We start from the raw sequence: 16,467 nt of genomic DNA, 5'->3' as shown, positions 1-16,467 counted from the left end.
AGCAATCTCAGCCCAAAATTATGTTGTAATTTAAAGCAAACAGAAAATTCTGCTCTAATGAATGTAAAAATGGCTTGCTGTGAAGTTTACATTGTTGTACAGAAGCATGTTTCACATGTAGGTAAACTGGTGGTGGTATTAGAAATACAAATTCTATTTAATTTTTAAAAATTCCCTTTATTCATTTCTGGAGTTACAGGACACAGTTTGACGGATCTTTCTAAACCAATTTGTTTTTCACTTTAATGTTAATAATAGAGCTGAGGGTGTGTGTGTGTCTATGTGTGTGTGAGCACGCGATTATGTGATGTATTTTAAAACAATTGATTTTCTTGGGCAAAATTCTACAGTTTTAACCTCTTCTGTTTAGAAAGTTCTTCCTGCTTGGCAATATAGGCTCAAAAATACGTTTTTTAAAACATTGGTACAATTGATCTATTGGAAAATTAATATATTGCGGGGTTTTTGGTGTTAATTCTGTGCAATAACTAACAGGGCACATCACTAGATATGGATGTTAAAGATGCGTTCGTTAGGTGATTTTGATTTCTTCCTGTCTGTGCTGTGCACAGCCCACATGGCAGTCCAGTTCTGTCACATCGGTTTCATGGCCTCATTTAAAACTCAGATGGCTAGGTTAGCTAGGTTTTCAAATCACTAGGATATAAACAGTAAGCAGATTTCTGACACACAAGCTATGTTCGAGGAACTGCTTTTTTCAAGCTGCAGATATCTCATAGAGAGCTTTGAACTGCATTTATTTCTAAAGCAACCGAAATTCAGTGCTACAAACAGAGGATTATAACTTCAGGAGAAGAATAAGCAGAAGCAGCAGATGAACTCTCAGGGCCATAGTCTTCCTTTGATCTTGTAAAACTCCTATTGACATCTGGAGTTCCCAGTCTGGTGAGAAAATAGACTATAAACCAAATGGAACAAAATACCAGTCCAATATTTTGGTGGAGACTTTAAAACCATACTGTATAGGGACTCTCCTGCCATGCAGAAAAACTGACATAAGGTGCAGAATTATTCCTTATCAGATGTTTTTAGGTGGCTATTAGGAGTCTTTAAAAAATATCAATCATTTGTATGGAAACACAACTATTTTCTTTATCTAAATTAAGAAATCTCTTGTTATTATGCTATTTATAATTTTTTCCCAGTTCTTGTATCTTTGACAACCTAATATTAATAGTATCAAAGTTTGCTTTTTTTCTTTTCTTTTTTCCCCTAGGTCTTTTCTTAGCAACAGTGAATGTACATGGAGTAAATTTTAAAAAGATAAGAGAAAGCCCAAATACAATTTGCTATTCAAAGCACAGTATGATTTAAAGCTACTTTTAAAAATGAGAGAAGGAAAGTGGGATGGGATATGGGGTTGGGATTGTTTGATTTTTAAACATTATTATTATTGGTTCATGTTGACATATTTCCTCTGTTTCTTAGGGGGTAAAATTATTGTTTTTAACCTGGCAAATGAACTCTTCAGAGATCCTCTTCCACCCCATCTGCATGAAGAGGTGAAAGGTTCAATTTCATGGCCTCTGTGGAGGCAGTGCTCTCTCTCACAGGATGCAAGAGTATTATCCTGCAAGGATAGAATGCAGTTGGACAACAGACACATTCTTACTTCTCTTGTTTTGTCCTACTTTTCATGACCCTCTTAGTAAATATTGGGCTGAAATATAAATTAAAAAACACGTTGGAAAGGATGTACAACTGAAGGCTGTGTATGTATATACAGTATGTCAAAAGCCTTTATTTTTATACTTCAAATGCTCTAAATTAATAAAAAGTAATAATTACCTTGTTATCTTTCATTTTTTATTTTCAAAATGTTTTAGTGACACAGCTTCATGGTAGAAATATCTCACAGTAGTAGCTGAGAACAGGTGTCATCTAGAACTTGCAGATATTTTTGTTGACTCTAGCTACTGAAGTAGCATCACTTCAGGATGCAGATATAAAATTAAGTTTGGTTGTATCAACACCAAGGAGGTTTTTTGTTTTTTTTTTTTTTTTGGAGTGCATGTTAGTACAGGAATCTTTGGAAATGTTAAGAATGTACTTCTCTTTTGAAACATTTTCCCCTTCATATTACATATTGGAACACTGTCGCTAGTAGACTTCACACCTGAAACTGTGTCATTTAAAACTAATAACTTAGAAATGTAGTTTTATTCTAAATATCCTTTTTAAGAATGGCATAGGTAAGAGTTCTGAACAAATGTATTTGATGCAAATACAGACAGCACAAACGGACCCAAGGGGTGGTTTGAATTTGTGATTTAACATGAAAATACTTCAGCATTAAAACTTGTTTTCAAAGGGAACTATGTGAACGTAAGTAGTTTAATATAATTTCATTTTTACATTTGTCACAAAAGACTTCAAATATCATGATTTTAAAATATGACCTGCTTTACCCAACAGTGCAAAATATAAAGTAGATGTAGGAAAATATAGCTGAGATATGTATTATTGCTAAAGGAAACCAAGAGATTCACATTTTAACATAAAATTTTAAAACATTTTAGAAATTTTAGTACATTTTAGAAATATTTTCCTTGTATATGATTAAATACTATTTATGGAAGAATTTACTTCTTTGTAAAAACTTTAAATTTTGGCTTAATTTTTTTTTCACTTTTAAGCACTTCTTGACCTTTTGGGAAAAAATAATCGTCAATACAATGAATTTTCATTGTGAAGCCATGTAAGAGGAACATTGGTCATAAAATTTATACTGCTTTTATGAAATATATCTGATTTCCATGCTATTTTTCTGTATTCAGTTTATATACCTTATTGCTTCATAGTATTATTTTTCTTAGTTTTATGGATATGACCAAAATGACAGTTTCAAACTGTCTAAAGATAATTTTTGAAGTATCAAAATAGGTTTTGTTCTTGAACAAACTGCTTTACCCTTTATAATTATATAATTGTGTAATTATAATTTATCATTGTATCGCCTTAGCTGATCAATATTAAACATGATGCTGTATAATGAATATCCATTATCACAAGAGGGAAAAATACTCCGTAGGCAATCACCAGTTCTCCTGAAGCCACGAATAGGTGTATTCATAAATCAGCAGCATCACTGCACCACCTGGAAAAGAAAAGAGCTGGTTTTTGTCCCACGTCCTGTGAAATTGTGTTGTGTTTCCCACTGGGTTTCTGAATCCCTGGAGCCCCACGCAGGAGCTGCTGAGAATCATCAGTTCTCAAGCTCCAATACATAGATAGAAAACTACTGTGGAAAATTCTCAGAGCAAAATCAACACCATCTTGAGTCTCCAAATACATTTTTTCCCCATGAGTTTCTGTAACTTTCATCATTTCTCATCAGATTCTTTTTCGGGCACTTTTAATTTTTAAAAGTAAATAAATACAGACACATTTAGTCATGTAAGGGCATGTGGCTTTCCTGCAAACAGAAACCTTCAGACTCGTCATATGTAGGCAAAAGATTTATCTTTTTCAGTTTATAATTAGCCTTGTCGTAGCTGCATTCAGGAAGGAAATCCCTAAGACGGTGCTTGGTGGACGAGCCTGGTTTTCTCTTACATCTTCAAACAGGATTGCAGTGTGAAAGCTTCTGAGTACTTTTAAAATCTGTATTTTAAAACTTAGCTAGCCTTCAACCTCCTTTTGTTGCCTCTGCTTTTTGTTGCCTTCATTCTGCCTCAGATGTATACGGATTGCACTTGAAAATTTGCTATTCAGGGATGGGTGTCATAAGACCATCACTTATCTTGGAAGAGAAGAGTTATATAACTGGCTGCAAAAAGGCTTGCTACGTAATCTGGCAACAGAAATATGATATAGGAAAACGGGCACTGAGGCTGCTGAATACCTAGACATTGGGAGAAGCATTTGTATGTAGATGATTTTGTGTTCTGTCTGATGCAGTAAATAGCACATGTCCTGTGCCCTTTAAGATATTAGCTATCCTTTCATGTCTATGTGAACAATATTACAAAATCAAAATGTGGACAGATATCCAGAGCACAACTTAGAGAAGACTTGGCTGCATGAACAGAAGATTGACTTCTGACAGAAAGAAACAGAACTTGATTTTCATCTTATTTTGTATATACTGCCATATGCTTTTTTTTTTTAATCTACAGGCCGCACATGTTTGTGTAACCTTATACCAAAGATAATTATCTGCCTGTGATTTTCATTTTTAACCCATGAAGATACTCTTTTAGCCCCCTCTCAGCTGCTGTAGCCCTCTTGGTGCTCTGGCAGACAAAAAGGGACTCACTACAGAGGGTCGTTAATGTGTATGTAATTGCTGTGTTTACTCTTATTAACTGTTCACAATGTAAGACGAGAACATGCAGAATTGGGTTAGTTTTCAGCCTAGTGATATCTGGAGTTTAAACCACAGTCTTCAAGATTCTCCTTTTATGGGAGGTCCTGATCATTCATCACATAGAGCTGCTAAGGCTGTTATAAAAAATAAGATGGGATGCTTCTCCAGAATAAAATTCCAGGTTCACCTTTCTTTTCTTTTTTACTGTCTCTCTCTCTTTCCCACTGTCACTCAAAAAATCTTCTACTTAACTCAAAAGTCTGACCTTTCTCTCTACACCTTTCTTTCCTTTGAGGTTGCTAGGACCTGCCTGTTTGGGATGAGAGTGGAGGCCAGGTCCTTGAATGAGATTTCCAGTTATTCACAGTTTTGTTTAGCCTGGACAGTACGTTCACAACAACCCTTTTCATTGGATTTAACACCACAGCAACTCAGGACACCTCATGCAAAAACATTTAAAAAGCCAACCAAACATTTGCAAGCCTCTAACAAAACTTGGGGTCAGATTATTTAAGAGTTTTGGATTAAGGTTCCAGTCAATTACCATTTTAGCTAAACTCTCCCTGATCACTCTCCTTTTTCAGGCCCATCCCCTTCGGAGAAAGCTGGATCAGGGCCAGTCCTATGATTTTCTCTAATACTAGGTCTACTAGCAGGTTTTCACTGTGCGGTGAAAGGAAAGCACCACATTCTTGCAGAGAGAGTTGCACAAAATCACCAATATTCTTTATCATTGGGTTCGTTTTTACACATGGGCCAATAACAAATGGAAGTCAGGCCTGAATCTCAAATGTGAAGCAAAAATCCACGCTTAAGTGTCCAGAAAGGCTGGGATACGTGGATTGGGAACTGCGAAAGTGTTTTCTAAACATACAAAAGTATGAACTGTTCACCAGCTTCAGTTTACAGACTGCTGTTCTATATCTCAGGGTGGCAGAAATGCTGGTTCACCAGGCTGAGATTTAAAGGTAAATGTGCACGTGTGTGAGTGTGGTGGGGAGGGGGAGGAGGCAGACATCGGTGTCCAAAGGGAGGACTGGCAGAGAGGGAGAGGGTAGGAACGTTCTGGGGAAGATTACCAGGATGTCTAAGTAGGTGAATGCGGCCTGGTAAAAAAAATACGTGTGGTCTAGTGCATACTTCTGTACTTATTCACAAGGTCGCTTATAATCCAAGACTATTTGCCCAGGTGGTTGAGTCTGCAGCAGTTGCTTTCTTATCTATTTACATAGAGGCAGCTGACTCTCCCTGTGGGAATGGCAGCCGGCTTTCTGTGGGCTGGCATCCTGAGGTAAGGCCCCAAGCCAGAGGCCTCCACCAACATGCTGGCAGGAGCCAGGAAGGGGAGCGCCAGCCTGCAGCCTCCCCCACTCCTGCTCCCCAGAGGCGACTGTGAGGAGAGTGGCTCTGGCGCTTCAAGGAGACAAGCTGTCCTCCTTTTTTCTTTCTGAAGCAAAGCTGAGGCAGGAGCAAGAATGAACTAGGAGCACCAGGGAAAGTTTTATTGGACTGGTCCCTCACTCAGTGAAAATCCTCCCCTTCAGCCAGAAGCGACTCAAACTCCAACTGGCTGTGCCTCCCTTCCTATTGACCTACGCTGGGGTTTGGTTTCTATCAGCCTCCAGCGAGGCCATGTATAGCACCTTATAAACAAAGGTAGAATATTTTTAATGGAAGCCTTCAGTGTCTTGAATACTCCTAGACAACTTTTCATCCTTAAGGTTTCCATGTTTCACAGTGTGACAAACTCTTCTTGTGTTATAGACACAAATAAGAAAAAAAGAGATACTAGAACAATAAAGAAGGAAGGATATAAGTAATGAAAACATTATTACCTGGTCCAAGCCTCATAATCTTGGGAAGCAGGCCTTTATACAATGCTAAAATGCTAGAATCGGAAGGCAAAGAGCAACATTCTTATTCTGAAAATAAAATGGAGTTGTACCTAAGGTTTATTAAGATGCTGACCCAGCATATACCCAAAAAAATCATTTGAAAAAAATTTTCAAATCCCCAAACAGACAGTATCTGGCTAGCAAATTGGATGAGAGGAAAGAGTTAATTAATTCTTTATTACCCAAGTTATGCTGATCTTGTCCTATCGGAAATAGGACTTTCATCAGCGAGATGGTTTTTGCTTTCAAGACAGGCCTTACTTTCAAGACAGCTGTGTATATGGACAAAATGACTCTTGTAATTGAGTTTAAAAGACCAGAAATTTAGTCTTCACAGAAGGAAATATGATGCAGTTTAGATCAAAATAATAAAATATTACTTGCTTACTTGAGAATAAGACCTGGTGAGGAGAGATGAAGAGACAAAAATTAGACTTGAAAAAAAAAAAAAAAAAAGACCAGCAGAAAAAGGCACATACTTTAAAATTTTAAAAGAAACCTACTTTCACAGAACTCTCATGTTTAATTCTCCCACTATAATTAGGTGACATTTTGAATAGATTTATAATCAGAAGACAATTATTCTCCTGCCCATGTGGGAACAGGGCATATTATATGCAAACTCACAAGCAAAATGTTCACCTTGGCATTCTAGGACAAACATACAGTGTATTGAATGACCGTAGCTCATGTTTCTTGATGGTGTAAGAAGGTTTTGCCAATATCGCATTACTATATTATCTCACAAAGTTTCTCATCTATTCCCTAGGGCTTCTTAGACACATACCCAATTCAGGAGGGCTCAACGGTTCTCATCAAAGTGGAAGTACAGTATGGTTTTAGCAATGCTTTAGTCTTGCACATTTATTAAAATACGAATGTGTTACCCTTCTTCCTGACAGACCGTGGCCATTGTTTTAAAACAGGTTCTGTACTTGATCTCTCCAGGAACTGGCTGAGGCCCTTGAATCCTACTTTTGGCAACATCAAAAGGGATGTTAATGACGGAGGCTATTGTGCCAGAGAGAAGACCAATCCCAAATTTTCTCAAAAACTCCAAGGTTGGATCCTAAAAGAAAAGAAGAATAAAATAACAGCAAGGGAAGCGGAAGCCCCTAAATCGGTTAAACACTATAAAGCAATATGTATTTAAGCAGAGCACTGCACTCCCCGGCACCCTCCTGTTATTCCAGCGGAACACATTAGGATTTCCTAGGCTGGAACTTGTTTTCTTGACAATCCCATTGGCTATGTTTTTACACATGGTCTAAATTGCTGAAGTACACATTTCCTCACACAGGATTTATAAACACAGTTCATAAAGAAAGACTGGTATGGCATATGGGGATGATTTGTATAATTGGGCTTCACAATGTACTTAGTATTACTGTATCAAAACAGGAGAAATCCAAGCACACTATTAGCTAATTGGCCAGAATATTTTACAAATGACAGCAACTTCCACCATGAAGCCTACTAAAATGCTCATTTGTGTGTGGACCCCCAAATGTTAAATTAAATCAAGGCTACTCTCGGTCTGCTGCTATTCCCCTCCAGGTTTTTTGCATTTATTTTCACGTGTAGCTGATCCACTGTACTGAGAAGTGCTAGCTTCCTGTTATTAACAAACCAACTTGGGGAGGCTGCAAAACAGCCTGTGACATTCTGTGCATTATAAACAGTAGTAAAGTCACTGGACTAATTGGGTGAAGAATTTACAACCCATTGTTCCAGAATCTTATTCTTCTTTCATGGCAAAGGAAGAACAGGAGAGAGACAGAGAGAGACAGACACACACACACACACACACACATGCACGCACGCACACACACAGAAAAGGAGGGAGAAAGAGAGAGAAAAATATTGCTTCTTTCCATTTGAATTTAGGTCCTTCACTTTGGTCTGATTTGATTTTCCGCCCCTCCTGCTCTGCTTTCTGACATCAAAGTATTTAATTAGCTCTTATGTGGAAGTCACTTTCCTTCAGCCTATTTTTGTGCCTAGTGAGCTCACATTATGCTTTGTTATAATGAATCTACTGGAAAGTTCTCATTTTGCTGTCAGCCTCAGTTCTTGCCCTGAAGAGAGGTCACCTCACAAACCGTGAGCTGCTGACCGAGACCTCCGCCATCCTTCCCCTGCCCTCTCTTTTGGTCAAAACTTCAGATGGATCTTCACAGAGGAACAATACAGGGTAGTGCCTTGGTGCTATTTTAACCAGCAGGATAACAAAACGAGGGAAACATTCTCTTTTTAATTAAAAAAAAAAATCAGGTCTGAGCATCGCATGCTTACAGCTTTGATGGAAGAAGAAAAATTCTGGAAGCTCTGAAATTTTCAACTGAACCAAGAGCCAGATACCATCACAGAAACTCCTATGTGGTTAAATATAAAAAGTGAGGGGTTTGGTAATAATTCTTGGATCTGGGCCATACAGGTGCCGGGGAGGTTTAAAGGGATTTAAAAACCAACAGGGTGTTTCAACAGGAAAAACAATGCAGTGATTGCAGTATGAGTGAGGTGTGTTTAAATAATTCCCCCTCCCCCCATTTTTTTCTCTTTTACAAGGAGAGAAAAATGCCTTTATGTTACCCTTGTCCATTCTGGCACAGAAGCAGAACTGGAGCTCGGGAGGATGGCGGATTCAGGGCCGGCTCTGGTTGTCTGACCTTGCACCAGTCACTGAATCCCATGGAGCCCCGTGTATAGAAGGGACGTTTTTAATATCCACCTTATCTTTGTACTGTATGGTTTTTCTGAGAAATAAAAACAATAATGGCAGTAAAAGTGCTATGAATATTGCATGAGCCTGGCAGAAAATGGATAGTATTTTTATGTAGCCTGTTTTCTAAAGTCTCAAAACACCTGTAATGAGAACCTCTCACGGTGCTCCTGCGACACAGCCGAGGACAAGGGTGAAAGTGATGACTTGTATGCATACTGACCTTTTGGGAAGTTCAGAGGACCCAGTTAACCATACAGCTTCTCCCACCTCCTGACATGTTTGCTGAGAACTGGATTTGGGAAGGGAGGGGCAGCTAAGACACTCAGTGAAGCTTATTATGTTTGAGACGTTGTTGGGGACCAAATCCTAAGGTCTTCAAGCTGTCATAGCATTCACCAGCACAAGCATACATTCAACCTATGTTTTCTATATGTTTCAATGTATGGTACTAGTAAGGTCCCACAGTAGTTTCCAAATCCAGCTGTGCATCAGTCCCCTGGGAGCTTTACAAAATGTGGATGCGCCGCCCCACCTCACACCCACCTTAGATTCCCAGATCACAACCACCTGGGAAAGTGCCTGAAAGTTGTTTCAAAAGAACTTCAGGACTTCTGACGTGGCCAGGCTGAGGGCCCATGTCTGAGAACCATTGATTTTGATTCATATTCCACGCAGGCAAAGCAGATGGTCAATTCCTACTCCTCTGGGCATCCGAGGGAGGAGAAAAGTCTTTTGGGGATGGCCAAGAGGTATTCCTCACCACCCAGGCTCTGGGCCCCTCTCCAGCCTCTTCCTCTGAGCCCATGGTCTACGCTAGACAGCAACCTGGCCTGGGATCGGACGCACCAAGGAGAGCCCTGCCAGCTCCCCTCTGCTCTCTTTGCTGCATGTCATCAACCATCCTCTGATGAATGCAGCCCCTCAAATGCCCCTCCCCTTCATCCCCTCCAGCTACTCTCACTTCTCTGGTTTTAGCTCACGTTCCCATTACTTTGACCAGGTCTTGCTTTCTTCTTGCCTCTATCATCTGTTCTTCACAGTGGAACCAGGGTTCTCTTTCTATAAAAACAGATCTGCTTCTGGTGCCTCCCTACTCAAGGACCCTCAAACCCTTCCCCAGAGAGTAAAGCCAAAGCTCATGTTCAGCCTTTGGTTTCCCTCCCACGATAAGCTTCCAACTTACCTTTCTAGCCTCAGATTCTACACCTTATCCCCAACCCACTACAGTCACGCTGGTTAACTCATAATCATGCAACTTTCTACCATTTTCCTAACTCCATGTTTTTCTTTAAACAACTCCCATAGCCTAGAATGCCATTCTCCATCATATTCACAAATAGCAGCTCCACTCTTTAAGGTCCAGCTTAAATCCCACTTTTCCCAGGAGACTTCTATAGATCCCCATCAAAGCCGATTTCTCCATCCCCTGTACTCCTGAAACACTCTCTGAACCACAACTGTTGTCCTTGCTATGGCTCTCTTTGTGTCTGGTGTATTTTTGAGTGTATCCATCTTCACTCCTAGACCACGAGCCAGGACAGCACAGGAGTATGTGCTACTCCTCTCTGTGTTACCTGCCGTGCAGTGCGCACAGTCAGTACATGCTAAGTAAATGTCTGCGGATTAGCCCATCACTGTACTTGTTTGTTTATTCTTGTAGAAACAATGAGAATCGGGCTTTACCCTTAATCACTATTTCTCAAAACTCAGTATCTTTACCCTGCAAGTGAACCCCTATTAGAACTTTATGTTTCTGTCTTTCTGCCAGCAGGCATTAACAGGGGGGCATGACAAGACACTGGACATTTGCAAAGTAGAGTATTTTCAGGCAAATGAATTGAGACTCTCAGGTCACAGAGCCAGGCCTGGGCTTGCCAGACCCCATTGCTCAGTGACTCACAGACAGAACTGTGATATGGCAGCCTGTGACCAGCTTTTAGTAAAAGAATGCAATGGGCAAAGAGTAAAGTCTTGAAATATTACTCTTTGGGCTCTTCTTTCTTACACTTCCTCATCTTTCCCCTAGTAGGGAGAGGCATCCACTTGCCTCAAGAATGAAGAGTGTTGTAGCAGGACTATAAGGAGAGAGCAAAAGGTAATAGTGTTTATGGTTTTCAAATTAGGCTCTTCAGTGTATTATATTAGTTAATCTTCACAATCTTTGAGGTAAGAACTGTTATTTTTATTCCTGTTTTACAAATGACTTTGCCTTAGGGGACAGTTTTTCTACTGCAACTCTTAAGGGTTGGTGGGTGGGCTGCTAGGGAAGGAGCCTGAGAACTTCCTGAAATTGTAAGCAATGGTTCTGGGTATATGTATATGGGCTATTCTGGAGAAAGTGTCTATAGATTTTATCAGGCTCACAAACGCTTAAAAACAACTTCATCAAATCATTTCTCCTACCAATAAATGTATAAAGTAGGAAAAGGATAGTGCAATTTTTTTCATATGTAAATGTTTCTAAAATTACAATGCATCTGATAATCAATGGACAAGAATAATCAATTAAAATAGTGCCAATTCCTCCTTCCAAGAAGTTATGATTAAATTGATGACAGTGCTCACGTCAGCAGCACATGTGTTAAAATTGGAACGATGCAGAGAAGATTAGCATGGCCCCTGCGCAAGGATGACGTACAAATTCATGTTTTTAGAGTACAGACTAGTGGTTGCCAAGGGGCAGGAGGATGGGGAAGGGTTGGATTGGGAGTTTGGGGTTATCAGATGCAAACTATTATATAGAGAATAGATAAACAACAAGGTCCTACTGTATAGCACAGGGAACTATATTCAGTATCCTGTGATACACCATAATGGAAAAGAATATGAAAAAGAATATACATATATATGTATAACTGAATCATTTTACTGTATACCAGAAACTAATGCAACGTTATAAATCAACTACACGTCAATAAAATAAATTTTAAAAAATGGGAACATGAGGAAAAAAAGGACAGGGCAGTGTTGAAAACATTGGGACTGAAATCAGGAAGCCCTCATTTTTATGGGTGTTATCAGGCAATTCAGCTTAGTGGAAAGATGTCTGCAAATATCCCCACTCTGGAGTCAGGTCACTCATACCTCAACCACATCTATGGACTCAGTGGCTCTCAAAGTGCGGTCCTTGAATCATCATCATCAGTACCATGTGGGAACTTTCTAGAAATGAAAAGTGGGGTTTTACCCCAGGCTTAGGGAACCCAAAACTCTAGGGATGGAGCACAACAATCTGTTTAAACAAGTTTCCCAAATTACTCTCTTGGATGCTTACGTCTGAGAACCACTGCTTACCTGAAGCTTATGGTTCATCTTTTTGGATCCTTGGGCTGGATAAGTGATGCTCTAAAAGGATCTGGATGTGCTGGGAAGCATTTTAAAGCCTTCTTTGGTGGAAGCAGAGCTTTGTTTCTTTAAGGCTGCGTAACTGAACGTAATACTGTTAACTCTGTTCACCTTTTCCTACCTCTGCTCCATCCAAAGCAAGAATGCATATCTGTGAGGTTGTTGGGTCTATGTGAAAACTATCACATAGTTTGAATGGGTCATTCTGTACTGGTAATCAGTGAATCATTCCAGCATTTCTTTCAATAGCCACCAACAGCAAATAACAATAAAATTAATAGTAAAAGTAAATAGAAGTAACAAAATAATATACATGTTATGATATTTGTGCTATTTTTCATAACTTTCATTAAGAGAACTAATGGTACTGTTAATAATAGTTATTTCTAGACAATTTTATATGCAAAAAACATGTACAAAACATACATATTATATAAGAATCCTATAACATCCTTTTACAGATGAGGACATGAAACTTAAAGAGTTAAGTCAGTTGATCAAGATTGCACTGCTTATACGTGGTCGAGCATGGATTTGAACTCAAATTCCTCAGACTCCCAACCATCAGGTTATATTACATCCCATCCATTATGTTATATTGCCTCTCATTCACCATTCATTTGTTGTATATTCACCCAACATACATTTATTGTACATCTATATATGCCTGGTCCTACACTGGGTGCTAGAATTGAGTATGAAGGTAAATGGTCCAGAGAGGGGATGGGGTGGCTTAATAAAGAAGTATCACAGTACAATATGGTGAGCACTGAAATGGGGTGTGAATAAAGTGCAGGGGTAAACATTCAATAAAGAGAAGAGAGTTATTTCTGAGCTTTCACTATCAAAGTTCTATGAGATAGTATCTAATTTCTGCCTCTTAAAAACTTAGTCACACTGGTTGGGTGTTTAGGAAGTCAACAGAAGACATCTCATTATTACAAGTCACCATGCATTAGCTGAATGGCTCTGGCTTGATTATCATATTACTTGGAATGTCATTTTGCCCTTTCCATTAGTTTATTTTAAAAATTGGAAAAAGATGATGATGATGATGATAAGACACTATGTGCTAGGCACTGTGTTAAGCACTTTCTGTATATTTAAGCCTCGCAACATTGCTGTGCAGATGAGGTATCTGAAGCTTACAGGAATTTTCTACCTTACAAAGGAATATAATTTTGAATTAGCCAAAAGAGAGCCAAGATTCTATTATTTGGAAGTGAAGAAGCCAAAATACTTAGAAACTCTGAGACTATGAGGTATCAACCAGCAGAATTAGAGATATACACTTGCCTCTCAGAACTGTACTCCAATTCAACATTCAAGGAGATCACCTTTCAGTCCAAGGAAAGACTTAAGTGGTAGAGAGTAAAATCCTAGAATCACAAGACTGTAAGTGAACTCAGAATGTCCCCTATCCTAAAGAGTGACATGAGCAAGGTGGCAGAGTAGGAAACCTTTGATCCTCTTTACTCCCACAAACACAACAATCCATGGGCATATTTTCTGCATGAGAAATCTAGAAATTAGTTGTAAGTCTCCTGCACCCTGGGTGAACATGAACATATTTACAGAATTCAGTAGGGAAATTCAGCACACCCTCCCATCAGAGTCTCTGCCCACAGTTATCACCACAGGAAAACTCCTAGGTTCCAGCTTCTCTCGGGGGGTGGGGGTGGGGGGAGGGATTGGTCTGCATGTCCAACTTCTCTGGGGCTGTCCAAAGAACTGGTATATTCCTTGCCAGTCTTGGAGTTCTGATGGGTCCAGCAGAGTCTAGACACCTGGCGGAGAACTAAGATGGAGATTTGGGCTGGTAGAGGCCATATCTCTCCTCTTGCTCAATACAGAGTGGGCAGACAAAAATGATAGCTGCCTACTTCTCTTTGAGGAGGGAAAGACTTGGTACAGGTCCCCAGAATCTCTAGTCAGACTGAATCATGAGGGTCTTCTGCATGAGGCCAGTCCATGAAGACTGCCTTGTCTAATGTACAGACACCAACGCAGAGAGCCAAGGAAAATGAAGAATCAGGCAAAGATGTTCCAAACAAAAAACAAGATACAGCTCCAGAAACTGACCATAATGAAAGAGAATTACATGATTTACCTGATACAGAATTCAGAATAACTATCATAAAGACGCTCACCAAGGTCAAGGGAACAATGCATGATCAAAGTGAGAATTTCAAAGATAATTTTAATGAAGAGACAGAAAATATAAAAAGTTAGTAGAGAGAAATCATGGAGCTGAAGAACACAATAATTGAACTAAAAAATTCACTAGAGGAATTCAGCAGCAGACTAGATCAAACAGAAGGGATCAGCAAACTCAAAGACAGATCGTTGGAAATAATTCAGTCAGAGAAGCAAAAAGAAAAAGGAAGGAAAAAGAGTGAAGCTAGTCAAAGAGATTATGGGATACTACAAAGCCCAAAATAAGCATTATGGGAGTCCCATAAGGAGAAGAGAGAGAGAAAGGACCAAAAAGCTTATTCAAAGAAATGATGGCTAATAACTTCCTAGATCTTGGGAAGAAAATGGACATTCAGCTCCAAGAAGCCCAAAAGAAACCATATAAGATGGACTCAAAGAAATCCACACTGAGACACATTACAATTAAACTGTCTAAAGTCAAAAAGAGGATTTTGAAAACATCAAGAGAAAACTGACTTGTCAAATACAAGGGAAACTGAAAACTATCAGCAAAATTTTCAGCAGAAACCTTTCAGGCTGGTAGGAAATGGGATAATATATTTAAAGTGCTGAAAGAAAAAAGAAGCTAACCAATAATACTATCCCTAGCAAAATGTTCCTTCAAAAATGAAGGTGAGATAAAGGCTTCCTAGACAAACAAAAGCTGAGGGAGTTCATCACCATTGGACCTGTCTTACAAGAAATGCTGAAGGGAGTTCTTCAACTTAAAACAAAAAGATGTATGTTGACAGCAACATGATAGCATAAGAAAGTATGAAATTAATTGGTAAAGGTAAATATATAGACAAATCAGAATGCTGTATTACTGCAATGTGGTGGGTAAATCACTTTTAAATCTAGGATAAAACTTAAAAAACAAAAATAATAAAATTAACTATAACTAAAAAAGAGGTTACAAGATATACAATATGAATAGATGTAAACTGTAACAATAATAATATAAAGTATGGGAGGGGGAGAGAAGTTAAAGTGTATAGTTTTTGTATGCAATTAAACTTAAGTTTTTACCAGCTTAAAATAGACTGTTAAAAGATATTTTAGGTAAGCCCCCTCCAATAAAAATATCTATAGAAGTTATACAAAAGAAAAAATTAAAAGAATCAAAGTACATCAATTCAAAAAAAACCAACAAAATACAAAGGAAAAGTGCAAGAGAGGAAAAGACAGACAAAAGATCTTCGAGCCTAACAAAGAACAATTAACAAAATGGCAATAGTAAATTCTTCCCTAATCAATTACTTTAAGTATAAATTGACTAAATTTGCCAATCAAAAGACATAGAGTGGCTGAATGAATAATAATAAAAAAAAGACCCAACTATACATTGTCTATAAGAAACTCATTAGATTTAAGGACACAACAATATAGAACAATTATATATGCATTCAACATCAGAGCACCAAAATATATATTGCAGAGATTGACAGAACTAAAGGGAGGAATACAATCATAGTAGGAGACTTTAATACCCTACTTTCAATAATGAATAGAACATCCAGACAGAAGGTCAATAGGGATAAAGAGGACTTGAACAATGCTAGAGACCAAATGAACCTAAAAGACATATAAAGAACAGTCCACCCAAAAGTATCAGATTACACATTCTTCTCAAGCACATATTGATTTTTTCTCTAGGATAGATCACATGTTAGGTCACAAAACAAGTGTTAAGTTTAAGATGACTGAAATCATTCTAAGTATCTTTCCTAACCACAATGGAATTAAACCAGAAATTAATAGCAGAAGGGAAATGGAAAAATTCACAAATATGTGGAAATTAAACAACACACTTGAATTACCATTAAGTCAAAGAAGAAATAAAAAAGGAAATTAGAAAATACCTCAAGCCAAGTGAAAATGAAAACACAACATACCCAAACTTACGGGATGCAGCAAAAGGAGTACTAAGAGGGAGGTTCATAGTGATAAACACCTATATTAAAAAAGGAAGATCT

The 16,467-nt window shown here is 38.5% G+C and overlaps 1 protein-coding gene and 1 pseudogene across 6 annotated transcripts in view; one reads left to right on the top strand and one right to left on the bottom strand.

Annotated features, from left to right (window-relative positions):
* Nucleotides 1-68: 68 nt before the first annotated feature.
* Nucleotides 69-16,467, bottom strand: part of SLC25A21 (solute carrier family 25 member 21) — a 478,694-nt gene continuing 462,295 nt past the window's right edge. For 5 of the 6 annotated variants that reach the window (XM_057720563.1, XM_057720564.1, XM_057720566.1 and 2 more), the window contains 4 exons: nucleotides 7,113-7,294; nucleotides 6,166-6,218; nucleotides 3,061-3,118; nucleotides 69-1,591 (listed from right to left, as the gene is read on the bottom strand). In XM_057720563.1, the coding sequence (XP_057576546.1) occupies nucleotides 1,489-1,591; nucleotides 3,061-3,118; nucleotides 6,166-6,218; nucleotides 7,113-7,294 (396 nt within the window). In that variant the 3' untranslated portion in view covers nucleotides 69-1,488. Of the gene's footprint in view, nucleotides 3,119-6,165; nucleotides 6,219-7,112; nucleotides 7,295-16,467 lie in introns of all 6 variants that reach the window. The other variant, XM_057720567.1, reaches the window with a different exon arrangement.
* LOC130847289 (U6 spliceosomal RNA) lies at nucleotides 11,508-11,602 on the top strand (annotated as a pseudogene).

Source organism: Hippopotamus amphibius, chromosome 2 (assembly GCF_030028045.1).
Source record: "Hippopotamus amphibius kiboko isolate mHipAmp2 chromosome 2, mHipAmp2.hap2, whole genome shotgun sequence".
Lineage (NCBI taxonomy): Eukaryota > Metazoa > Chordata > Mammalia > Artiodactyla > Hippopotamidae > Hippopotamus > Hippopotamus amphibius.
Note: the sequence above shows the minus strand (reverse complement) of the source record. Positions and strands in the feature narration are given on the sequence as shown.